This window comes from Giraffa tippelskirchi, chromosome 10, assembly GCF_054371585.1.
Source record: "Giraffa tippelskirchi isolate mGirTip1 chromosome 10, T2T-mGirTip1v1.2.pri, whole genome shotgun sequence".
NCBI classification, from domain to species: domain Eukaryota; kingdom Metazoa; phylum Chordata; class Mammalia; order Artiodactyla; family Giraffidae; genus Giraffa; species Giraffa tippelskirchi.
Genome location: NC_137284.1, coordinates 106,280,041 through 106,307,660, shown reverse-complemented (window position 1 = coordinate 106,307,660; position 27,620 = coordinate 106,280,041). Strand labels below are relative to the sequence as shown.

At 43.3% G+C, this 27,620-nt stretch overlaps 1 protein-coding gene across 1 annotated transcript in view; it reads right to left on the bottom strand.

Moving 5' to 3' along the window:
- Positions 1 to 9,040: 9,040 nt before the first annotated feature.
- The window catches only part of AOAH (acyloxyacyl hydrolase), a 176,446-nt gene continuing 157,866 nt past the window's right edge, over positions 9,041 to 27,620 (bottom strand). Inside the window, exons 20-22 of the mRNA XM_081534203.1 lie at positions 22,384 to 22,460; positions 10,297 to 10,465; positions 9,041 to 9,214 (exon numbers count right to left, since the gene is read on the bottom strand). Coding sequence (XP_081390329.1) covers positions 10,337 to 10,465; positions 22,384 to 22,460 — 206 coding nt within the window. The 3' untranslated portion in view covers positions 9,041 to 9,214; positions 10,297 to 10,336. The remainder of the gene's footprint in view (positions 9,215 to 10,296; positions 10,466 to 22,383; positions 22,461 to 27,620) is intronic.

The window sequence follows — 27,620 nt, the reverse complement described above, 5'->3', positions numbered from 1 at the left end:
CAGAAACCAGAAGTCTCTCAGGGCAGTTTTATTTTGTATTTATCCAATTATGATTGAAGTTGAACATATTTTCCTATTTTCCTCTGCATGATCCTTCTGTGCACTTTTCCACTCATTCTCTGCCAAGTTCAAATTTGAATTATCTTTTTCCTTCTTTATTTTTAAGAATTCTTCATATGTTGGGAAGATTCTTAGCTCTTTGTGAAATGAATTGAATTCCCTCGCCTACGTTTTTCCGTTTGTCTTTTGACTACTTGTGGTACGTGTGCGTGCTAAGTCGCTTCAGTCGTGTCGGACTCTTTGTGACCCTATGGACAATAGCCTGCCAGGCTCCTCTGTCCATGGGATTCTCTAGGAAAGAATACTGGAGTGGGTTGCCGTGCCCTCCTTCAGGGAATCTTCCTGACCCAGGGATTGAACCTGCATCTCTTATGTCTCCTGCATTGACAGGCAGTTTCTTTGGACTAGCACCACCTGGGAGCCCACTTATGGTATATTTTTGCCTCATAAAATGTTTTACTTTTAAAGAAGTAAATTTATAAATGTGTCAGTGTTTCTAGTATGGATTCTAAAAGATTTTGAAATGAATGAAAGTGAAGAAGAATTATTTACTATTATTATTCCAAACACCATCTTCCACAGCCATTTCTGTCTCCCAAGGGAGTGGCATTCTTTCTCTTCAAAGTAGATTTTTTGGTAATCTCCCTAATGAATCCTGTAATGTGAAAAGATAGACCTCAGAGGAGTAAGGTGGAGAGAGGAGAAATAATTTGCTCTGCACAATGAAGTAAAAATTGATACATTTCCAGGAATACCTCAAATAGGGACTCAAGGGAGGAGTTGAGAACTGACCAATAAGCTAGGTGGCCAGTGAGCCTGGAGCAGGAGACCAGTGGAGGATTTCCAGGTGGGGTGGGGGTTGTTGAAAGGCGGGGATGGGGGATGTGCAGTTTTATGTCCCTGCTATACTGCGCTACAGTGTAACCCCCTCTATTACTTCCAACCACGAAGTGCGCACAGACACAGCCAAAATGAAGAGGGGGGTGAAGTATGAGCAAGAGAGCAGAGGCCCCAAACAAATTTTCAGAGAGGCTGATGAGAGGCTGCAGCCAGGGTGACTCAGAAGGTACTCAGGAGACAAATCCTTTCCCCCAAATAGCCTAGAGCCATCATTTGCCAAACTTGGTTATACATTAGAATCGCTAGCAGGAGGTTTTCAGAATCACAAACGCCTGGATTTCACACAGACCAATTAAATGAGAGGCTCTGTAGGTGGGACCCAAGCATCTGGAGGCTTTAGAAAGTTGCCCAGGTGATTCTGACATACAACCAGGATTGAAAACTGCTGTTCTAGGTCAGTGCTTCCCAAACTCTTTCAAGTGTGCAGATAAATCATCCAAGAATAGTTGTAATTCAATTAGAATCATTAGCAGGTGGCTTAAGATCTTGCATTTTTAACAAGCTTCTGGTTGATGCTGATGATGCTGGTCTGAGAACCATATTTTGAGTAGCGGGGGATGGAGGTAATTGACATGTGGGTTACTGGTAGTGGTCAGTTGCCTTCCAGGGGGTTCTAATTTACCCTGAGTTGAGACCGCTACTTTTCCTATATCCCTTCCCTTCTCTCCTGATAGTAAGCTCCTTATTTTCAGCAGCACACTTGGCTAGATAGAATTTTTAGCTTTTAGCTGTCTTAAGAGCTGGGTGGTCACGTGACTAACGCTTGGCATGCTAAGGTACGAGTAGAAGTCATCCTCCAGGGAGGAGATGTGGCTGATCCTCTCCTCACCCTTCTTCCCGCTGGCCCAGGAGCAGTTCAGGTGGCAGGTGCTCAGGAAACCTTTCTGAACTGAGTGGAAGCTACATGCTGAAGATGGCAGTGAAAATAGAGAAGGAGCCTGGGCACCTGGCAACATGGAGTCTCATTCCAGCCTTGTGCCACCTACCACTGAAAGTCTCTTATGTGAGAAAGAACCTTCTTTCTTTTAGCAGTCGCAGGGTTTGGATATCCTAGCTCTTTTTTGTATATTTTAAGAAGTTATTTGGCTGCACCAGGTCTTAGTTGTGGCATGTGGGATCCAGTTCCCTGACCAGGGAATGAATCTGGGCCCCCTGCATTGGTAGCATGGAGTCTTAGCCACTGGACCACCAGAGAAGTCCCCTAACCTCTCTTTTTAAGGCATTATTCTTTGGGGTTTCACTCATAAGCAACTGAACCTTGTCCTAGAGATATTTATGCCTTCCGGCAGATTGTGTGTCTGTTCTGTATCTTCCCATCCATGACAAAAACAAAGTGAGCTGGATCTTGAAGAACAAGCAGGAGTGTTCTAGGGAAAGAAAAGCCGGAAGGCTGAGGAGAGAGCAGATTGAAAGACATGGAGCTGCGAGAGGGCTTGGCCTGAGTTTGCTTCACTGTTGCTGTAGAACAGCCCCCTGGAAAACTCAGAGGCTTGAAATGAAAAGATACCCCATGATTCTGTGGGTTGGCTGGGCTCCATGCAGTCTTGCCTGGGAATGCCTGTCCAGCTGCATCCAGCTGGTGGAGAGATGGTCTGGGAGGTCCAGGAAATCCTCTTTCACACCTGTGAGGCCTTGGTGTGGGCTGGGGGCGCCTTGGATCCTCTCCCTGTGACCTCTCTCTTCCACATGGTGTCTCATCCCCCAGGGCCTCCCTCGTAGCAGCTTAACCTCGACCATGGAAGGCGATTCTGAGACCTAAGAGGTGAAAGTGGCAGCTTGTCCTCCATAGTGTTAGGCCTGGGTGTGGCCGGCCTGCCTGCACCTCCTCCTCTGGGCTGGACTGGCTTGCAGTGGTGGGGACAGGTGCTCCGTCTCCGTGGAAGGAGTGGCAGGGAGGGCAGCCAGTGGAGACTTACCCACTGCCTGTGCTTGTGGTGACAACTTCCCTGTGGCTGGGATGTAGGCTAAAAGGAACCGGTAGGAAAAGAGTGAGCCTGTAGAGGCCCAGGCTGTGTCTGTTGATAAGTTCTGGCTTCCTCTATAGACAAAGCAGACTCCAGCCTGTGTGGTGGCCACACCACACCCTGGCTAGAGAGACAATGAGAGCAAGTGTTGATCAACCACTCGCCATGTTGTACAAGCATTATCTTTCACAATAAAGGCGGGCTCACCTTGTGGCTAACAGCACGGAGCCTGGAGCCAGATGGCCTGGCTTCAGAGTCCTGATTCATCATATATTAGCTGTCAGTCTCCACCTAGTTACTTAATTGCTCTCTGTTTCTCTTTCCCTCTCTAAAGAAACGGCTAATCATGGCAGACCTGCCTTATGTCGTTGTAAGGATTAAGTGAGATAATACATGTCACACTGCTTTCTGTAAGCATCTGCTCTTGTCCTTAATGTTCTCAATATCGCTGGGAAACAGGTGTTAATTGCTCTCATTTGGAAGAGAAGTAACTGAGGGACCAGAAGCTTAAACAAGATTCAAACCCAGACAAGTGATTCTAAAACCTGTTGCTTCCTGAAATTCCCACTGGTTGTGTTTTGATGTGTCCCCCAGCTCCAGGAGACAGCAGGATGGTGTTTTGTCCTTATCATGGAGTTATATGAGCCTGGAGTCTCCACTTATTATTCTTCGAAAACTCACTGCTCTCTTAGAAGCCTCACTCAGTGTCCAGGCTCGGGCTGATATTTGCAGAGGTACAGTGTGGAGATCACTGTGAGAATACTAACACCTGGTTTTTTTTCTGAGCCTGTGCCAAGTGTGCATCTCAGAGGGTAGAGTCCTCAGGAGGAGACTGAAAGTCTCCCGGGTTGGAAGCTGCCTTGAGCATGGGCCCCCACAGAAGCCCTTGGTGTACCCTCTCGCCCATCTTTCTGCTGCAGTTTATTGACTGCAGCTTTGTTAACCCATGAGTTACATTTGCAACGCTCTGAGGCTGACAGGGTTCCTATAAATGGTCCACGTAATTAAGTTATAAACAAAACAGCCAGTCAGGAGCACAATGCCCAGAGAAATCCTTAGCAAACCTCATTGTGTTCTCTTTATTTCTCCTCTCCATTTCTATCCATCCAAGAGCTTCAAAAGTGTAATCCTCTTTAATGACAGATTCATGATGATGAGGCTCTTATTTTTTGGTATTGCAGTTTTAAGAAGTGACCCAGAAACAAACTTTTAAAGCAAGCTTTTAAACCCATCCCCCAACTCCTTTACCCCAAGCAAAGGACCAGATTAAAAGAGCCCTGGCTTATATGAATATTTATGCTAGACCCTCTACCAGATCAGATTTGAGGAGTTCATTCTGCTAAGCAAACACAGATTCTGTACTCAGATTTAATGAGAAAACTGACATGTTAATAGCATATTGATGCATTCATTTATCAGGAAATTTGTACATTTATCTCAGGGCCTAGGAGAAGTGCTGCCTTAATCATTTTTAGTTCTACCAGGAAAGTTTTGTTGCAATGAGAGGAATTCCAAAGACATCCTGTTTTACTGAAGAGATGAGGAGTCAGGGATCTAGTCTAAACACACCTGGGAAATTCTCTCTTGATACTGCTGGTGAGTGTGTTAGAGGTTAATTCCTTTAAATAGCATCTTCCAAGGCGTTTCTGTAGAGCATGATATCTGCAGAGTGTTAATAGCTTTCCTTTGAGGAGAAGGGGCTTTAGGTCAAAAATGTTGGGTAAATGATGAGCTAAACAGAGCTTTTTACTGTAGAACTTTCACCCTGTGACTTCCCAGGAAGCAGAGAAATTCTGCTGTGCTCCCAGACATTTTAGACTGTGGAGTTCTTCCTTCTCAAAGCAACACATCCCAGAACATACAATTTTGGGTGTGTCATGCAGCCCCTTGGCAGGCTGGGAAAGCTGGAGATCCCTTCTCAGAAAAACATTTTTAATTGCAAACACAAAGGATTACAAAAGAAACCCTTCATATCGAAACGAAGTATCACAGTACTAAAAATATTTTGAAATATTTAAAAATGGGCATCCATTATTGGGGTATAGCTGATTAACAATGTTGTGGTAGTTTCAGATGAACAGTGAAGGGACTCAGCCATGAACATGCATGTACCCATTCTTCCCATATGTACTTCTTTTACAATGAATGGATCTAATAACTACAGGTGTTTCCAAGTATTGATGGCCATAAATGATATTTCAAGATATGGTCATTCCTCATTATTCACAAATTCTGGATCTGTAAATTCACGTACTGGTTAAAATTTATTTGTAACCTCCCAATTAACACTCATGACACTTTTGTGGTCATTCGAGCAATGAGAAATTTCCATCACCTGACCTGCATGTTCCCATGCTGAGATTGAAAAAGGCAGGACTTTGACTTCTTGTTTCAGGTTCTCACACTGAAAACAAGAGTCCTTTCTACAATGTATTTACTGCCTCATTTTGGTCATGTTTATGCTTTCTGTTGGTGATTCCACTGTTTAAAATGGTCCCTGAGTGCAGAGCTGAAATGCTACATTGTGTGCTTAAGTGCAGGAGACCAAGATGTGTCTTATGAAGAAAATAGATGGGTAATTAAGCTTCATTCAGATGTGAGCTCTAGGGCTGCTGGCTGTGAGTTCAATGTCAATCAATCAACTATAAATTTAAAAAGGTGTCTTTAAACAAAAACCACATATTAAAAAAAGATTATATATTGATTGATTGACCATGATGCTGTGACCAGATTCTCACAGGTATATAACCCTGTATTTCCCCTAGGACCAGAGGTTCAGCATTTGCTAATTCAGTGTCCAAGGTGACTATAGAACATAACTGTCCCGAGTAATGAAAATTGATTGCATCTGCAACAAAGTGATGTGAAAATATTTGTGATAGACTGCTAACAATACAGCTATAAATATACAGTGTTTTGTTGCCCCATTCATAATTATAGGAAATGGTGAATTTTACCCAGAGGGTACTACAGACATTTTTCCCATTCAAGTTCATAGGCCCTCTTACTTCTGGAAGAAGGTAGTTCCCATAGACTGCAGTTCAGAATCCATTCTCTTGTGGGACTAACTCAGGGAGAGGGTGGAGTGGCGTAGCTGCTGCAAATTCCTGGGGGCTCTGGTCCCATTATGTACATGCATGCTAAGTCACTTCAGTGGTGTCCAACTCTTGGCAACCCTATGGATTGTAGCCAGCCAGGCTCCACTGTCCATGGGATTCTCCAGGCAAGAATACTGGAGTGGGTTGCCATGCCCTCCTCCAGGGGATCTTCCCTACCCAGGGATTGAACCCATGTCTCTTATGTTTCCTCCATTGTTAAGTATCAATACAAATCTCAGATTAGATTTTTTTTAGCTGATTTGCTCTTGCTGTGGGTCTGATTTTATTTTTCCACGAGCACCTGAACCCAAAAGGCTCTACCAAATGAAAAATGCCCAGGAAGTGGGGATAGAAGTTCTTGATAACTATTCATGTGGAAAATGAGGAACCAAATTTCAATAGCAAAGGGTGAGAGAAGTCTTTAATCTGAACAAAGGAGAAACAAATGATAATATGGTATTGGGGTGTTTAGATGAAGATCATGCCTCCCCACCAAGGGGGCCCAGAAAGGAAAGCATTTCCTGTGTTGATTGCTTTTCTTTTTTACCTTTCTCACCACAAGGAGTGTGATTCAATGGGACTAACTTAAATGTGGCAGAAAAACGCTCCTTTTTTTGCCTAAATAGCAAGATATAAGGAAGTGATCCTGGAGAGCAACTCTAATATCTCATTCATCCTTTCACTCAGTAGTACTTACAAGGCACCTCTTCATGGACAGGTATTGTTGTAGGGCTGTGAATAGAGTGAATCTGACTGGCCAGGTTCTCATCTCTTGGAACTTCTGTTCAGGTTCAGGTGCTTGTCTCTAGGAGGTCACTCCAGGATGGGGGAAGGGAATGGAGAGGGGTGCAAGCCACCCCAATAAAGGGGGTGCCTCACATACTACGATTCTGAAAAACTGGAGGCTGACAATAGTAGCTCAAGGGGACACCAGTACAGAAATATGGGATAGAAGCTGTCCCCCATGTCTCCACGATAAATTCTGGACACTCAGAAGTCATCAGAAGTATACACAACACCTTATAAGGACAGGATATCCTCAAGTCAGAGAGAAAGCCACAGTTGGATCTCAAAGAAAGAACATGTCTGGACTGGAGTATAGAAAACGGAGCCCTAAGTGGACACGCCTCACTCTGGACTCCCAATCCAGGGGAATGGACCTGACTTGGGAGTCCAGTTCTTGTGGAGACAGTAGTGATACCTAGTATTTATTTTGTGCAGTATTTGTGAGAAAGGAGTACCATCTTCTCCCATCCTTTGGCTTCTTGGTGCTGTGCCTAGGAAGGAGGCCAGGGCTCAGAACCCAGGGGCCTCCATTTTCCCATCTGAACTGATTCACATGGAGAATGAGAAAGATAGAACTGGTTAAATAATCCCTAAGGTGGGAGTTCAGTCTCTAAGAGAATTTAAACAAGAAAAAGGAGCAGGGACAGAGATGACATCTGGGATGGGAGATAGGAGGTGATCAGACTCAGGACAGTCCTCCCTGGGAACCCCCTCCCTGGACCCTCTAAGTCTCCCTATACCCACTTCTAGTCTACCCCAATAAAATAACTCTATTCCTTCAGGGCCTTCTGGAAAAAGATCAAGGCCTAAAATCAATTCTCCATGCCCCCAACAATAGCAAAAGCAATACAAGATGATCAACTTCACTGGTACTCTGGGAAATAAAAATTAGAATAGCAATGAAGTAACTTGGAAGCATTTTAAACAGAGGAGATTGAATAGAATTCTTTCTAAAGGAATACAAAATTTTAGTGCAGTGTTCTCTGGGTATATTTTGAGATTGAATGATTTAGATTTCAGATTTAAAAAGACAATAACAAAACAACACAAGTGTTGGTATTTTAGTGCTTAGAAGTAAGATGAAATGTTGAAACATCAGAACCAGGAGGAGACAGGTATACCAGGTGTCCACAGCCCAACACCTCACATCTTTAATCTATTTTCCAAGTTCCCTTGTAGCTCAGTTGGTAAAGAATCTGCCTGCAATGCAAGAGTCTGCCTGCAATGCAGGAGACCTGGGTTCAGTTCCTGAGTCCGGAAGATCCCCTGGAGAAGGAAATAGCAACCCACTCCGGTATTCTTGCCTGGAAAATCTTATAGACAGAGGAGCCTGGTGGACTCCAGTACATGGGGTCACAAGAGTCAGACATGACTTAGCAACTAAACCACCACCACAGCCCAACACCTCACATCTTTAATCTATTCTCCAAGTTTGTATTTCCTGCTTCAAACAAGCAGCCTCCTGAGGGCTTGTGGTCCCCTGCTGATCTACCTCCTGGGGACATGTGCTGGTCATTCTGATCCAAGGATCCTACTCAGGTGACAGAAATTAATGAGTTGACAATATTTTAAGTGTGTTGGCCCCCCAAACTGAAGCTCACACAAACCTGGCAGATTAATCTTGCGAGCAGAGTTGGAGTTACCATAAATCTAAGAAAGATTAAGTTTTAGAGTTTCTTCCAAAGCCCTGGAAGGGGCCCCAACAATGAGTTCACAGGGTCCTATGCTTTGTAAAATTGGCAAAAGTAAGATATTTTAAATACAATTGCTTCCTCTCTGTCACAATTTCCCTTTTATCTGGTAGCTCTGGAAAAGCCATGGGAATTTTGGGAAGTTGAAATGGAGATCCATTTAGGTTGCACTATGTGTGTGGTTAGCTGTTATTTCTGTGCAGGTTACTGCCAGTCATCCTGGGGCAGGAAGGACTTGCAGGTACACTCCTATTGTCCTCCCGCATGGAGACAGAGTGCAGGGCTAGCGGTCAGATCACAGGAGGAGAAAGTGTACTGCAGCTCCTGGCACGGGAAGTATGTGGATCATGGAGGAGAAATAAGGTGTGAAACACACAAAGCTGGGGGCTAGTCTGGGGTGAGGTCTTCCAGTCACGGATACGATGACTGCGAGATGTGGTTCATGCTGGTGCCTGGGCAAAATAGAAGCGTCTCCCTATCAGGAATAAATACATAAATTAAAAATAGTAAAGTAATAAAGCATACACAATTATACACATACTGTCATTATAATTTCATCTTTATTAAGACAAAAATTTGGGTGCAGGCGGTTTATTTGGGGAGCGATCCCCAAAAGTGGGAAAGGAGAAGAGAGCAGAGGGACACGAGGAAGGAAGAAGAGTCGTGTAAGGCGACGGCTCCCGTGAGCAGAGGAGGCTGATTCTGTCGAGACCCCCTGAGAAGCACACAGAACGTATTCCCAAACTGAGCACTAAACGAAGAGGCTGGAACCTTTATTCACCAGCCCCTGAGAACCCTGGCCAGAACTGGCCCACACTTCGGGCTGTGCCAAGCAAGCTCCGAAGGGCAGAATGTAGAAAGGCCGGCCCGCTCTGAGGTGGAATGCTGGTGCCACAGATACTGGCCCCCATATCCATCAGCGCCGGGAATGTGACACACTGATGAGAAGGATGTGCAATAGAATTTATCAAGATTCTTATATGTGTGCTGATGTGAACACAAAGCCTTATCAGCACTACAAATAGGGTGTGTGTCTTTAATGACTCCTCCACAGAAGAAATTTGATCGAGGTCTTCCCAGTTTGAAAACCATCCTAGAAATTTACACAACTTTACTAGTGATGAGTTGTGTAGCTGAAAGAAACTCTTCTAAACTATCAATAATAAGAAAATATTTTTTTCTGTTCTATCTGTAAACAATCATATTACAAAATCATTATTATAGGAAGAGGTAATCAGATTATATAGCCAAAGAATGTAAGAAAATCTTTTAAAGAAAGAACAGTTGTCATTTTTTCCCCAGATTTTGTGGAGCTTATATTTGTTAACTTCTAAAAATTTGTAATTTGTTGTGATTTCTTCTCTCATTCTAAATAAGTATTCAAATTATACTTAATTTTGTGTTTGTAGTTTCATGTTCTGGTATGAGGGGCCTTGGCAGCCAGCCAGCAGCCTTCCTGGGAAGAGCCATCTTTAAGGAGTCAGCCACAGAAGGAGAGTCACTTCCTGACACACCAAGACCCTGGGTAAGTTGCTGAACATCACTCAAGCTGAGTTCTTATTTCTTTTTTAGAACTAGCCATTCAAGGGCACAGACAGATACTCTATCACTCAGAATGGCACCCAAAACACTGCATTCAAGGTTACTTGAGGATTACAGGGGCACTGATCCTGGAAGCACAGAGTCACACCATTATTTAGATGAGCTCGTAAATGAGAGAAAAACAAGATGCTGCTATAGAGGGTCCTGTGAGTTTGTGACAAGCAGCCCCTATAACCGTTTGTTGAATGAGTTTACCCAAGTTGCTGCCTCCCCAGAAGCACATGTCCTTGGGGCCTCAGTGCCCGCCTTGGTCTCCAAACACCTGCTCAATCTGGGGATTGAATGGATTCTCCTCTCCCAGGACATGGGGCCACTGGAGCTGCATCTTCTTCCAGAAGAGCTCTGCCAACAGCTGTAAAACCACCTGCAAGCAAGAACCCAAAGGAAAAGTAAAAGGGGGATTATACCAAAGTAAAGAACTTATCGGCAAGATTTACTCTATTCTTTGAGTGGTGGACAGCCCTTAGGCTGGCTCCCAAGGATTCCTACCTTTGAGTCTTTTTATGATCCCCTTCCTTTGATGTGGGTGGAACCTATCACCTGCTTCTAAGCAACAGAGCACAATAAAGGTAAAAAGATGTCCCTTCAGTGACTGTGTTGCCTTATCTACAACTCTGCTTTGCTGGCAGACTTGCTCTGGAGACCCTCCTTGCTGGGCTGATGAAGTTAGAAGCCATGTTGGGAAGCCACATGGCAGGAAACAGAGGGTGGCCTCTAGCTCACATCTAGTAAGAAGTTGGGTCTTCAGTCCTACAGCCACAAGGAAATAAATTCTGCCAACAACCCAAGTGGGTATGGAATCAAATCTTCCCCAGTTGAGTCTCCAAGTGAGAACGTAGATGTTAGTCTGTGAAATCCTAAGTAGGGAGCCCAGTGAAACTGTGCCAGCCCTTCTGATCCACAGAAACTGAACCAAGTGTGTATTGTTTTAAGCCACTACCTTTGTGGAAATTTGTTATTTGGTAATAGACAGCAAATACACTTTCTCAGAAAGCCATTTATTCACTTACCTGTGGACAGCTAACACTTACTACAGGCCTAAGGCTTGGGTTTTGGAGATAAACAGGATGAGTCCTTCCTTCAAGGAACTCCCAGTCTAGTGAGAGACTGAGACATGCAGACTGACGCTACCAAAGCCATAGGCAGGGCTGGGTGAGGGGTGCTCACACCTGGGAGGGGAGGAGATGGCAACTCTGCTGGGTGGGAGGAAAGGATAGGTTCTCTCTGAAGAGTGTGATAGCTGAGCTGAATTTTCAAGGAGGAATTCACCAGATGGACCAAGAGGGAAGTAGTATACATGGTGCAGGATGCAGCACACGCAAAAGCTCAGAGCTACCGAAGAGAATGGCCCATGGGTGGGGACGCAGGGGTGCCTGGGACATGAGGCTGAATGGGTCCCCTGGCAGGGCTGTGGGCATGAAGAGTGTGGCTGGAGTGCCAGGGTAAGGAATGTACAGGCTTAATTCACAGGCCTGTCCCTGGCTCTCCCAGCCCAATGCCCACTCCCTGGTTCCATTGTTATATGTCCCTTTATTCACAGTGTCACTAGGATCCATTCTTGGTGTTCAGTCCTCTGGCTTGTCATTAACATGTCTTTGATGAGGAGTCTTTCTCTGCAGATAATGCCTTCATTTAGCACATGGGGCTTAGACAAGCCTTCAGGCCCCAGATGGCTACATCTCCCTGGGGTTGGGTGGGGGGTGGTGGTTAAAGCTGAATGAATAGAGGAATATGATTGCTGAAGGCTTCAGAGGGGAACATATTGTTCAGTGCGGATGCTCATTGATGTCCCTGACTTATTCAGAAGCACATGGACATTGTCTTCAAAGGGCACATCCTGTTCATCTTGCCAGAAAGTAGTGCTGCCAGCTCCCTGTGGACGTGGGCAGCCCTCTTCTACTCTCTGGGCTGAACTTCTCTCATTTGCAAAATGAGTAAATGATCTAATGACTTATCTGGGTCTAAATTGTGTGTAAGATTTTAGCACTTAGAAAAAAACTAGAACTGGTTGAATCGATATATTAAACATCCTTGGTATTTTAACACATTCTGAGCCTTCCATCCATCCACCAATGTAATTTTGATTATATCTGTGTGGTGTCTAACACACACACACCCCACCTGCCACTACCACATACAACATGAACCACACACAGCATACCACACACACACACACACACACACACACACACACACACACTCAGACCTAAAGAGGCTGTCAGGCCAGCAGGTTTACTGGAAGATCTGATCATCTCTCACACACTAAAGCAGTCAGTGTTTTTTCAAAAGAGAGGACTGGTTTCAGACTGTTTTTCCTGCCATTTCTCAACAGAGGAGCCTCCTTCTAGGTCTGTGGAAAATTACCAGTTCTTAGTTTTTGGTTTTTGCATTTTACCTTGATATACCTAGGCAGTCTTCCTAATAATTATGTGGCACCAAGATATTTGTGGTCATTTATTTCCCAGTCTGAATTAATAAGGGAGGAGATGAGGATGAGGATAAGTGGAGGGAAGTTAAAAGGAAAGAGCTCAGATTTGAATATGGGTAGCTGTTTGGTTTGAAAGCAATTAGTTGGCTGTCACTCTAATGGAGATTAAAATATTCATGAGTGTCTTCTGCTGATATTTTGGACCTAAAATGAGAGTGGCATCATTATTACTAAACTAGACACTTGTGATAAAATGACCCCCTATAATTATTCATTTGTCTGAGAAATGTGTACTGAGCACCTACTATGAGCTTCTTAAAACCAGCCTTCTCTGGTAACTCCCATGATGCACTGCTCAGGACAAGGCTCAGCCATCCTCATCACCCCAGATGAGCTGGTCCTTGAACACAAATATCTTTTGTGCTTCCCTATTCACAATTTAAAATATTAATGCAATACCTATTTAGTTGAGAAAAAATTTAAAAGACGGTTAAGCAAAAAGAAAAACAAGATACAACGCATCTTAATTGAATAGAGAGTCACTGTTAGCATTGAGGCTTTCTGAGCCACACACACATGCACACACACACACATACTTACATTGGATCCCTCTGTAAATATTTTACAATCTGCTCTTTTCGAGGAATAATTTACACACAGTAAAATTAACTCTTTTTGGTAAGCAGTTCCATGAGTGTTGACAAATGCATTCAGTTGAGTAATCATCCCACCAATCTTTAATCTGCTTTTACTAATTCGTTCTATATTGCAAACATATTTCCATGTCACTGAAAGTAGATCTCTATCTTTTTTATTCATGGCACTACATTCCATCAGATAGATGTAAACTAATTTATTTCACCGACAGAGATTTTTGCCACACATCTCCCTAACATCTGTCCTCAGGACAGGGGTAGAGACAGTTTCCTGCTGCCAGCGCGTACAACATCTGCAGCCCAGGGTGGGTTCACAGGCTGCCTCATTCACTAACCCTGCTAGACACGTGCATGGAATGAAGCTGGTCCAGCAGAAAGCTAGGGGCTGTAGGGTCCTGGGTAAGTGCAATATTGTGGTGAACAGAGTCAGGCCCTTCCTTGTCTCTTCCTTGGCAGTGACTCAGCTGCCTGTGCTCTCGCAGGGCCCCAGCTGCAGAATCCAGATGGTTGCCACAAGGGCAGTGCTGCTTTTGTCCAGGTGCCACTCAGTTCTAGCAGTATGGCCCTTACTCTGGGTAAGTCCATATCAGATGGGCACTGGTGCTGTTCTGCAGGCACCCCTGTAGCCCCAGTGCTTATGTGGGGCACTGTCACCCACTCATCTGCCTGCTGCAGAAGCCCTCATGGTGGCAAAACCATGTGATGATCATTGGTCCACTGCAAAGTTCCCTTGTTGAAACTCTCACAGAAGGGGTGACCAAGCAGGGTAATTTAACCTCCCATTGTTTTATGTATTTAGGTAAGCAGCTTTTTCAGTTTTTACTTGCAGCCCTTGCTCTCCCTAGGATTTGGGCATGAGTCCATGGAGAGGGGAGTTGGAGGGTGGGGACTTGGTGCTGCTTCTTGATTCAGTCCTTGGTGACAGCTTTCATGTGGTTTTTAGAATTGCTCTCCCTTCTGATGACAATTTAAAATTGAGCCATGCTTCTTTGCCTAACCATATTTGTATTTATGATGAGTTCTTCCCTAGGCAGGGCTGGTCCTCCAGGCAAATACACCATGCCAGATTCAGCCCACATGCTCACGATCTGCTCACATATGCAGACATGATAGAAGCCCAGCAGTGCTTATAGCTGGACATCATATGAGATTCCTCCACACTCCCACTTCAGAAGATATTTGTATATACTTTGTTACAAAAATGGAACTCTTTAGTGAGACAACCATAAAAAGAAACCCTAAACAGTAACTACCTTTTTGTAATATATATATATATATATATTTAATTAATTTATTTTTAATTAAGGGATAATTACTTTACAGAATTTTGTTTCCTTTTTGTAATATTATTTTTAAAGAATAAATGCAATTCAGAGCAAGATTATATAGACTTCACCAACAGTTTATGACCAACTTTTTAAGTTGCTAAATTTAACACTGGGGTTCTACCAGACCAAAGTGAGAAATCTCTGAATTTATTTTTTCTGCAGGAAGAGCACATCCAGTCTATCTTGGTAAGATTGATTTTAAATGCCTGCAGGGAAGCCCTCACCACAGGGAAGGCATGGTTTTATTTCTCTGGCCTCTTAATCTGCTGAGAAACACAATCTATTGGACCTGGTTGCTTTTGTTCCCAATTAATTTTACATTTGTAAGCTTACAATGTGATAGTGGTATGAAATGTATTTTAAAACATTTCAGGAAAAATGTAGGTTTCCAGCTCCAGCCCGTCTGTGCTGATTCAGTGTGTCACCACCCAAACCACTGCTGCCAGCTGGTGTATAAAGCAAACTGAACAAACATGGTCCCTGATACATGGGTGACCAGCCTAAATGACTGCTATTTGAGGGTTTCCTGGCCCAGAAGGCCCTTCCTCTTCTCTCTCCCCACCGCCAGCAGAGCTGCCTTCTTTGAGGGACTCCACAAGTCTGCCATGGACCTGGGGTCCCAGGGACTTACGTGTTGAGACAAATAAAGATCTAGAGGCTATTAAACTTATTTAAAGCCAACGTACTGATTATATATATAGATGTTTGCTTCCAGCACTATAAACTGGTCAGGGCTCAAGAAAGAAGAGGGAGTTGATGTCATGGAAGATTCACTGCCTGCAGGGAGAGTTTGAAGAGATTGGTTTGAGTTGCTCCTTGCATGATGAGAGGAGATGAGGCTGTTCACAGAGAGCTTGTTGGATGGAGTTTCTAAAGGCAGGAGGTGTCAGGAATGTTTAACTAGAGAGTCTCAGCATATCCAAGGAAACTGAACTTGATATGTTTGTTGTTTTTTCAACCTTTCCTGTTTACTATTGTCTGATTTGAGACTCAGAGATGTTTTAAGTGCCTTTTCAGATATTTAACTTTACAAAGATTTTAAAAGGTGGGGGTTTGAACAGATAGAATTGCTGTACCTTCCACAGGCCACAGATCTGGGTCTTGGGTCTTCACCATGACATTTCTTTTCTAGGACAAACTTTCTTTGCATTTTGTCAACAGTTTGACTGCTATTCCCAACTCTCTGCTATATCTGCTGTCTCCGGAGGCATCTAGTGATCTCCCAGATCTTATTTCCAGTGGGTCCTGCTGGGAGGGCCAATAGTTCCTGCTTCATGGCAGTCACACCTGTGTAATCCCTCTCCTTTGAGTGTGGTGGGACTTGACACTTGCCTTTAACTTCTAGGATATGGCAAAGGTGATGGAATATTACTTTGAGATTAGGTTGTGTACCATTGTGACTTCTGTTGCCATTTTGTACTCACTGATGAAACAGGTCACTCAGGTGGCCACTGAGCAACAGTCAGCTAGGAACTGTTGCTAGCAACATTTTAGTTCCACAAGCCTCAAGGAACTAAATTCTGCATGTGAACTTGGAGGCAGATCCAAGTTAAGCTTTCAAATGAGACCCAGCCCTGGCAGACACCTTGATGGCAACCTGGGAGAGACAGTGGAGCAGGATACCCACTTAACTCACGTTGCCTAGATTCCTGGCCACAGACACTGTCAGATAAGTAATGTGTATGGTTTTAAAATTATTCGGTATGCAACAGTAGACAACTAAAACACCTTCTCAATCTTAACCCTGTTTGATCCGTATTTTTCTTCATAATTTGATCCCTTGGGCCAACCTCATCCCTGCCAGTGTCTTTAACTTTCAACTAGAAGCAGGTGATTCCCAAACCTGTGTCTTCAGACCAGAAACCTCTCCTGATATCAGAACTCATAAACTTGATCTAGTGACTGGATATAGGGCAGGTACCCCAAATTTAGAATGTTCCAATCTTCTCCTGACAAAACATGATCCACTGGAGAAGGAAATGGCAAACCACTTCAGTATTCTTGCCTTGAGAACCCCACGAACAGTATGAAAAGGCAAAAAATAGGACACTGAAAGATGGACTCCCCAGGTCAGTAAGTGCCCAATATGCTACTGGAGATCAGTGGAAAAATAACTCCAGAAAGAATGAAGGGATGGAGCCAAAGCAAAAACAACACCCAGTTGTGGATGTGACTGGTGATAGAAGCAAGGTCTGATTCTGTAAAGAGCAATATTGCATAGGAACCTGGAATGTTAGGTCCATGAATCAAGGCAAATTGGAAGTGGTCAAACAGGAGATGGCAAGAGTGAACGTCAACATTCTAGGAATCAGCAAACTAAAATGGACTGGAATGGGTGAATTTAACTCAGATGGCCATTATACCTACTACTGTGGGCAGGAATCCCTTAGAAGAAATGGAGTAGCCATCATAGTCAACAAAAGAGTCCGAAAGCAGTACTTAGATGCAATCTCAAAAATGAAAGAATGATCTCTGTTTAAAAAAAAAAAAGCCTTCCTCAGTGATCAGTGCAAAGAAATAGAGGAAAACGATAGAATGGGAAAGACTAGAGATCTCTTCAAGATAATTTGAGATACTAAGGGAACATTTCATTCAAAGATGGGCTCAATAAAGGACAGAAGTGGTATGGACCTAACATAAGCAGAAGATATTAAGAAGAAGTGGCAAGAACACACAGAAGAACTGTACAAAAAAGATCTTCACGACCCAGATAATCACGATGGTGTGATCACTCACCTAGAGCCAGACTTCCTGGAATGTGAAGTCAAGTGGGCCTTAGGAAGCATCACTAGGAACAAAGGTAGTGGAGGTGATAGAATTCCAGTTGAGCTGTTTCAAATCCTAAAAGATGATGCTGTGAAAGTGCTGCACTCAATATGCCAGCAAATTTGGAAAACTCAGCAGTGGCCACAGGATTGGAAATGGTTAGTTTTCATTCCAATCCCAAAGAAAGGCAATGCCAAAGAATGCTCAAACTACTGCACAATTGCACTCATCTCACACGCTAGTAAAGTAATGCTCAAAATTCTCCAAGGCAGGCTTCAGCAATACATAACTGTGAACTTCCAGATGTTCCAGTTGGTTTTAGAAAAGGCAGAGGAACCAGAGATCAAATTGCCAACATCTGTGGATCATCGAAAAAGTAAGAGAATTCCAGAAAAACATCTACTGTTTTATTGACTATACCAAAGCCTATGGCTGTGTGGATCACAATAAACTGTGGAAAATTCTTTAAGAGATGAGAGTACCAGACCACCTGACCTGCCTCTTGAGAAATCTGTATGCAGGTCAGGAAGCAACAGTTAGAACTGGACATGGAACAACAGACTGGTTCCAAATAGGGAAAGGAGTATGTCAAGGCTGTATATTGTCACCCTGCTTATTTAATTTCTATGCAGAGTACACCATAAGAAATGCTGGGCTGGATGAAGCACAAGCTGGAATCAAGATTGCCGGGAGAAATATCAATAACCTCAGATATGCAGATGACACCACCCTTATGGCAGAAAGCGAAGAAGAACTAAAGAGCCTCTTGATGAAAGTGAAAGAGGAGAGTGAAAAAGTTGGCTTAAAGCTCAACATTCAGAAAACTAAGATCATGGCAACCGGTCCCATCATTTCATGGCAAATAGATAGGGAAACAGTTGAAACAGTGACTGATTTTATTTTTTGGGGCTCCAAAATCACTGCAGATGGTGACTGCTGCCGTGGAATTAAAAGACACATACTGTTGGAAGGAAAGTTATGACCAACCTAGACAGCATATTAAAAAGCAGAGACATTACCTTGCCAACAAAGGTCTGTCTAGTTAAGGCTATGGTTTTTCCAGTAGTCATGTATGGATGTGAGAGTTGGAGTATAAAGAAAGCTGAGTGCCGAAGAATTGATGCTTTTGAACTGTAGTGTTGGAGAAGACTCTTGAGAGTCCCTTGGACTGCAGGGAGATCCAACCAGTCCATCCTAAAGGAGATCAGCCCTGGGTGTTCATTGGAAGGACTGATGTTGAAGCTGAAACTCCAATACTTTGGCCACCTGATGCGAAGATCTGACTCATTTGAAAAGACCCTGATGCTGGGAAAGATTGAGTGCAGGAAGAAAAGGGGATGACAGAGGATGAGATGGTTGGATGGCATCACTGACTCGATGGACATGAGTTTGGGTAAACTCTGAGAGTTGGTGATGGATAGGGAGGCCTGGCTGCTGTGGTCCATGGGTTTGCAAAGAGTTGGATACGACTGATGGACTGAACTGAACTGACTGAATCTTCTCCTTCTTCTGAGTTCCTTGACTTGGTATTTTCACTTCTCTTCATCCAGGTGTCCAATTCTGTGATTCATCTCCTTCCTACCCACCAAATCCATTCAATCAGCAAGTCTGGCATTATACTCTTCTACTCCCATTACCCCCTTGTAATGAAGAAGTTGTTTCTTAAAATTCTGTTCTACATTTTGCGAATGAGATAAAAAGTAAAGTGATTGTTAGTATATCAGGATTTTTTTATACTTGCTTACTTTCACTTAGATGGTGAATACAATCTGGCTCAAAAATTAATATCTATCATAAATTTGAACTTTTCAACAAAACCCATGTTTATACTTAATTAAACTTGTCTCTCTGAGAAAATTGGAACAGTTAAATCAATAGTGATTATACACTGCCCCCCTCTGCTTCTCCAGCAGGGTTTTAGAAAGAAATAGGCCAATAAAATAAAGCCTGCTCCCCTCTTGGTGGTGAGGGCCCAGTATCAACTGTTTTTGCTTAGATGTAAAGGAACTGGTGAGGCGGCATTTGATAAAGGTTCAAGTCTACTCTTTTGTTTGGTATTATATCTGTGCCATAAACATGAGGTCCTGTGACTCAGCCTTGACCAACTAGCTCTTTCAAGATGGAAAAGGAGTGGACTCCCATAGCTTCCCCATGGTCTAGAAGAATCCATTAACATGGCTTCTGCTATAGGGCACGCCATTGGGAGAAGCATATACAGAGACATTTGGAGGCTCCCTTGAAGGCTTCAGGTCACAACCCTGTCCTGTTGCTGCTCACATCTGTATCTACAGCTCAGATCCCTTCCTGAGCTTGCTGAAGAGACATCCTATAGGATCTTTAAGTGCAACTTTTACCAATGCCTCCTCAAACCACCCTATCCCCCTAAAGGTGTTCTTGATCTCAGCAGGCAATGGAATCATCTATCCAATTTCCCAGTTCACAAAAGAAGTGTCATGCTTAGCATCTCTTTCTCTTTCACCTTCACATGCAATAAACAACCATGTTCTGTTGATTTAACTGTCTGAATCACTCTAATAGAGGCTTTCTTTCTCCCACTCTCACTACCTCTGTTCAGGCCACCACATTCTCCCACACAAAAGTGTCCTCCAAACAGGTCTCCCTCCCTCTGAATCAAACTATTCTACATGTCGCCACCTCAGGTATCTTTTTAGAGCACAAAGTGAAAGAAGTGAAATTGTTAGTTGCTTAGTTGTGTCTGATTCTTCGTGACCCCAAGGACTGTAGCCCGCTAGGCTCTTCTGTCCATGGGATTCACCAGGCAAGAATACTGGAGCGGACTGTCACACCCTTCTCCAAGGGATCTTCCCGACCCAGGTACTGAACCCAGGTCTTCCACATTGCAGGCAGATTCTTTACCATTTGGGCCATGAGGGAAGCCCTAAGTCTGGGTATTTTCCCTTCTTGCTGAAAAAACCTCCAATGGCTCCCCATTCTCCATAGCTGAAAGGTCAAATCCCATACAGACCCTGTGTGATCTGTCCCTAAGTCTCTCTCTTGATGCCTCTCTCTCCACTCCACTCTCGTGTTCTGTGTCTCAGCCACACTGAAGCACTTTTATTTCCTCCAATGTACTATGCTTTCTTTTGTATTCAGGTCCTGGCCCTTGCACTTTCTTTGGCTCAAAACACTTTCTGCAGCCCCTTCCCTCTTCCTGTCACTTGACAAGTTCATGGTCTTAATTCTGAGTTCCCTCTTCCGAAAGTTTTTTCTTGTACCCCTTTGCTCCATCCCACCTCCCATAATGCTCCCTTAGCATCTGTGCTTGCAAATTAGAGGCATTGATGACTTTACATTGAATTATCTGTTTACTTCTCATTCTCCCACTCTATCCTATAATCTCCTTAACTGGCAGGGGTAGTTTCTTGTTCATCCTTGACTTCTCACTGTATTTGATACCAGATAGGCACTCAGTAAACAATCTTGGATGGCAATCTGCCATCTAGACTGTTCAGCCCAACGTACAGGATAACTAGGCAGGCTTTAGGCATATCTCTCCATTGTCATCCACTTCAGTCATAGCTCCACCCACTGTGGCCCACTCTGTCACCCACTCCCAGCATGTGAACAAATCTCTCAGGAATGACTTAAGATTATAGCACACACTGATTTTCAGCTTTTGACTCTGTTCACAACAATCAGTTATTGGTGAAGCTGTTTGAGTGCAAGAAAGAGCCCCAATTTGGCAGAACTTGAACCCTAATGCTATTTTAAGAGTCAGGGACACAATATTCTTTTGATAGATCAGACAGATATGTCTCAAGGGATACAATAAAGCTGTCTTTGACCCTCTTCTTTTTAGTTTGTTCCTCATTACTCCCTATCTGACCATCTCCTCTTGTCCCTGTTCTCTGCAGAATCAGAGGATAAAATTCTGTGATGTACAAAGAACGACAAGAACTACTATCTCTTTACTTCCAGAAAGCAGGTCTCCACATGAACTATTCTAAAACCAAAGACATCATTGCAGGGGTGGGCAGACTCTAATATTTAAGCAGCTTCTAGCCAATAATTCTCTTGGATCAACAGATTCAAGTGATACACAGGAAACTTAGATATTCTGAAGTGTATTACTTAGATTTTTTGGGTTGTTGCTATTTAACACATGGGCGTTTAATACTCACTTTAAAATTTACCCAGCATCTATGGGACTCCACTCTCCATCTGTCTGATGATGGAGTGGCACTCTTCCTTTTCTTTTGAGACAACTCTTAGCCCTGCCCACGAGTACTCATGGGACCTAGAACTCGGGGGAAGGAGAACGTGTTTCTCTTCAAGCTTCTGAGGGGATGATCAGGCCTGCCTGTGGCCTGACTGACCAAAATGTAACAAGTGGCAGAGCTACCCCCCCCCCCGCTTCTTTTCCTATTTTTTATATAAAGAGATATTATGAGGAAGTCCAGTATATAGAACAGATAAAAGAGGAACTTCCCTGGCTACGGCCAGATAATGGACAGAGTGAGGACAGGAGGGGACAGCATCCCACCTTCCAGCTCCCCTTGATCTGTGAAGAGACCAGAGCAGAACTACTTTCCAGAATTGTCCCTTGGAATCCTAGATGGGATTATAAAAAGCTGCAGGATATTGCCAAGGACATTGTTCTCCTCTCATACAATTCTCCTCATTTTCTAGAACGATCTGTAGAAGAAATTTCTCACAGGACTCACTTCCAGGAATCCTTCTGATTTTTTTTTTTTTTTCCTGAGTACTTAATTTACTTTTTTATCTTTTGAAGGCCATGGCTTATGCCTCCCTTTGCATCAGCTCCTTGGAAAGTCTGGAGCTGATTTTGTGGGTCCTCGCAGGCAGTACCTTAGGAATTTCTGGGACAAATAGTGAATTGTAAACATTAAGTCAGGAATCCAGATATTATTTCTATCTTATTTTCCTTTTACTCTGATTTTTACTTTATTCTTTAAAATGAATATTAAATTAATTTAATTTATGTTTATCTTCTATCTTACACATGTATGTACATCACTTCAAACTCTTTCTGGAATAAAACAGGATAAAAATGAACATATGGATGCGTTAATTATAATGAAAAAATAACAACTTTCAGCAACCATTGTGTGATTGCTCTTACCTCATTAGGGTGAAATCCATCCACGGATTCAATGAGCTGCCAGGGCTGCCCACCTCTCTTTTGCCACTCCTCCGTGACTGCAGGGCAGACACACACAGAATTAGAGACATGCTTTTCTGAGCAATGGTCAACACCCAGAATAAGGGCTGTGAAGGATGCTCCTCCTGGGCTGATGTTTACCCAGCCACATCTGCCTCTCAGTCATTGTCTCAGGATGGGGGTTTTCTGAATAGAAGTGATCTTTCCATTGTATCATTTTCCCCCTTTAACTCAAAAAGAAAAATGTGTGACAGTGTTAGATGAATGTGATTTGTAGAGTAAGGGGGGTGGGAGGGAAGTGGGGGCTGTAAAGTATTCAACATTGATTTAAGTCCATCTCATTTCTCAGTGACCAGAACAGAATTTCAGAAACAAGAGGAAACTATTAATTAACCTCTACTTTCATGGGTTGCCATTTCCAGACACTGTCTGCATATATATATCAAGCCATCATCATTAAAACTCACACAGTTCTCAGAAATATAATTACATAAAATGATCTCAGCATCACATATAGAGTGAGGATAGCTGCAGAGAAAACACTATGAGCCTGAAAATGATAAGCAGCAATAAAACTGTTTTTCAACAGGGGTGAAAACCAGGAATGTCAGTTGCCCCAAGGCAACAGCACAACGAACTCTACATTGTAATATCACATTGTCAATAAGGATTTCTCAAGGAAATTTCAAATCCCCAGAAAACCTCTAGAGAGAAAACTGTGAGACCTACCGTTACTAGAATAGCCCACCATGTCCTCACTTCCCTGGTGTCCTGAGAAGGGAGTGGGCACAGTTGTGACTCCCCCCGTTCTTCCCTCCTCGTGCGTATGTGTTCAGTCATCTGGTTGTGTCTGACTCTTTGCAACCCCATCGACTGTAGCCCATCAGGCTCCTCTGTCCATGGGGATTGTCCAGGCAAGAATACTGGAGTGGGTTGCCATTTCCTACTCCATCTTCCCTCCTCACTCCACAAAAACTCAAGGGCAGGGATCTGGGCCTTCTTGCCCCACCCCCCACTTTTTATCTCCCTTTGCCCCAAGGGAAGAATGAAAATTCTATCAGGGGCTCTGACTGGACAAGAGAAGCTGGGCTTCGCTGGAGCTGAATCAATACTATGCTGCTTTTATAATTAGTCCTAATATCATGCCAGGCCATCTATACTTGCAGTCCAATCCCTGTCCCCAGAGGGGCTACAAATACTGCTGCCCTTCTCAGAGCACAGGATGCAATCCCTGCTGGTGGTTTGGTGTCTTGCACTGGATCACCAGTTCCTGTTGGCTTTTCAGTCCCCGCCTGAATGGCCACCACTGAGCCACTCTCTTATACTTTGTATTTTACTGGGTTTTATTGGAGGGTTCTAGAAGAAACAGCTATTGGAAAATGGCCTTTGCATTTGTTGTGAAACTCAAATCAGGGACATTGTCCATGGTGTCCTCCACATGTGGTCCCAAGGGAGAGATTGCTTCATGCTGGTAAATGATGTATCTCTCTGAAGGAATGGTATATATCTGATCTTCTGATAGGAAGCTTAGACTTGGAATGATGCTGAAACCACACTAACCCTTATGAAGACTTATTCTGCTGAACCAGCTTGCAGACCTCAACAGTTTCTTGCAGTTGGCCACAGGTACCCTGTGAAAGACAGAGCCTTGGGTAAGCTTGCCTGGCTCCAGCTTCAGTCTGCCTGGCTGTTCTGTTTTTCAGGCATGACCTTGGAATCGGATTTTCTGCTTCAGGTTCAATTCTGGCTGCTGCACCTTAACCTCTGGACCTGAAACTGAAGCACCTGTGGGGCTGTGCTGTCCTTCTGGGTGCATCATGCTGCTCCAGCCCAGCTCTGCTCATCTGGCTTACCTGCTGCGAGTTCACAGTGTTTGGTTCAGGCTGTTCCTTCTCCCCTTTGATTGACCAGGAGACGATGGGCCACTTTCCTACTCATTTTTTTGGGGGGGGGGGAGTCCTGCTTTTCTACTTTAGAATTTTATGCTGATTCTCTTGAGTCACTGCCAATCTGAACATCCGACCAATTACCCTTAATGGAGCACCAGGCATTTGGAAGGGTTTCTTCAAAGTCAGTGTACCCATTACTGAGCCCCCTCCATACTTTTTGCTCTTCTGTATGATCAGCCTATCCCTGTCTTGCAGTCCCAAGAGTTTCTAAACCAAAAATCAATAATGATGCAGAAAGGTCCAGCCCAGGTTAAGACATCGTCTCCCAGGCTATTTGTCACAAGAGAGGTGACCTCGCTTCTATGCTACTTGTGCTCTTTCACCTCACCCAAGTCCTCAATGAACTTTTCAACCCTTTCTATTGCTTCTCCCTTTATTTTTAGTTTGGTTTCCCTTATGCTGAACAAGTGTGAAAAAGAAAAGAAAGAGAGAAAGAATCTCGATCCAGTGTTAAGTAATTCCCAGTCCATGTTAGACAAAGGGAAGCAAGCCTAGTGAAGACCTCAGAAAGCCTGCTGAGAAGCTGTAGATTTGGATGAATAAGACATGAGGATTGTATTAACAAGATGGACAGCAAGGCATGGGTCTGACCTGGACCACCCACACATCCTCTGATCCAGCAGGGGCAGGAAGTTCCTTACCGTATTTTCTGGCTCTCCTTGTTTGCAGAGAAGGTTAATCAACAAATTCAATATAAACTTGTGCCTTTACTGGCTAAGAGAACATTCAGAAAGGAATTACAGTGAACTGGAAAGATGGAAAATCCACAGTGGAAAGCAAATTTGAGCCCACAGTGGAAAGCAAATTTGAGCCCATAAGTGAAACAAATTTGAGCCTATAAATTTAAGCCAAGATGGTGTTTCTGGAGAGAAATGTTTACTGAGAGCCCCATATTATAAATGCCAGACTTCTTATACCCATGTTTCTCTAGTGTGATTAAATGCTAATCTTAACCAGGCTTAAAGTTAGTCTAGGCTGTTTCCATTTTGATTTGAATTTTATGTGCATTACTAACTACTAAATGAAAAACTATTTCCCTTAGAGGAAGGGAGAGGTGGTGATGGATATTATACTTCATGGAACAAATTCAGTCATCAGAATTAATGACTGTTTTTAAAATGAAAAGGAATGGTCATTCCTTCTGCTCCCTTGGAGGCTTGATCTCATAATGTAGGATCATTTTCTCACATGATGATTCTGTCTTTGAGGGTTACCAGTCACTGAATATCTGTAGACATCAGAATTACAACACTTATGGGAAGATCCAGTAACTCACAGGCAAGAGTTTAAGGTTTCACCTGTGTTATAACCAGACAGAGTTAGATAGAATGACCCTTTTTAGTTTGTTTATCTCAGGGTGAAATTTTGCTCTTTAGAATAATTACAATGGTAGACAGTGGTCTCTATGTCTTCCTGACTGATTTTGGCGTGGGAAGTCCAAGCAGGGTATTACGGTAAATTGGTCAGTTTCCTTCCTACCTGGGACCATAATTAAAAATAGGTATACTTGTAAAGTAATTAGCCCCCAACTAAAATAAATAAATTTATAAAAAAAAAATAGGTATACGAATTCCAATTTGTTCTTTGGAACAGCTGATTAAAAGCTCTTGAATTATCATGAATGATCTCTTGGGATATGGTACGTGCTGTATTTTCTTTATTGGTAAAGTCAAAACTTTGCTAATGACCAGTTTTTCAGAGGTGCAATAGAAATCACAGGAGAAGACTCATAGAACATTTGCTTGCTCCTTGATGAACAATATTAGCAGATACTTAAAGAGAAATCTGAATTCTGGTTAGATTTCATTGTTATTGGTCATTTTACAAACACACACATGGGGGAACCAGGTTTACTCTAATTGAGTTGTCTTAGGAGCTGAGGGCAGCTGGTGGAATATTTAAAGTGTCAGTGAAAAAAATGGCCTTGTCAGCCAAGTGGCATTTTCCTTCCCCCATTTGGGAGGTGTGGTAGAGATGAAGAAAAAGGACATCACCTGCTCAAGCTGGCATTTCCTGAAGGGAGAAAAAATTACTGCCTCTGTTTAGCTCATAACCAGTTGGAGGATGAGTCAGCGAGACAGAAAAAGACTCTGAGGTGAGCAATCATCTTTTGGAGCTGGACTGAGGCTGTCAGAGTGGCGAACAGATAGGTCTCATGTCTACCCTCGAGGGACAGGGACCCTCAACAGTCATTTGCTCTGTCTCAGGGTGTAAAATTGTGAATTACATATGAAAGTAATATTTGTGATGCTCAAATGCAGTATAGAAATGAGAGCAGAGATTTTCATGTGACTACTGAGACTGCAGACTTAATAAATGACTCTATATAGTGTTTTCCAGAAGGTGCAGTGGTAAAGAATCTACCTGCCAAGGCAGGAGACACAAGAGATGTGAGTTTGATCCCTAGATTGGGAAGATTCCCTGGAGGAGGGTATGGCAACCCATTGCAGTATTCTTGCCTGGAAAACTCCATGGACAGAGGAACCTGGTGGGCTACAGTCCATGGGGTCACAAAGAGTTGGACATGACTAAGTGCATGTGTTGGAGGCTATCCATGGAGATGGATCTAGGGATGGATGTGCCCTCTGCCTGCCCTGGAAAAATGCTAAAGTCTCAAGGTAGGCATTCCTTTTGGAGTAGTCTAACACTGGGCATAGGTGAAGATGTCACCATAGTTCCTGAAAACTAGATAGAGATTCCAGCTCTTTCAGAAGTGCACGTGGTGGCACGTAGCTATTAAATGTGGGCTGCTGTATTGGATGTTCCTAGAGGCAGATCCCAGGGTACCATTTCCTCTGTCTCCCCTCCCACTCCCACTGGGTCTTCTCTAGTGGAGACTAACCTCATATGGAGAAGGCAAAGAAATCCCTGTACCAAAACTGGACCTTCAATATCAGGAAATTAAAAAATTTCAGGAAATTCCTTGAATTATTGATGAGAATTGACAAACAAGGAGAGATACCTAGGAGGTTTCTCAGTAAGGTGATCAATCACCATGTTGATGTAGCATGTTCAGTTTAACTGAAACTTTTAAATTGCATTTGCTGCTGCTCTGAGGATGTGAATGTGCTGAGGAACCTCTGCTTCCAAGCATGTGGAATGCTGGTAAGGATGGGGTCTGGGAGGAAGCTCTTTTCTCTATATCTTTCATGAAGAGAAGGACTGTTCTGTTTTGTTAACTATATTCCCAGCACCTGTAGAGCACATAGGAGGGCTTAGTAAAAATATGATGATTAAGTGACTAAGTTC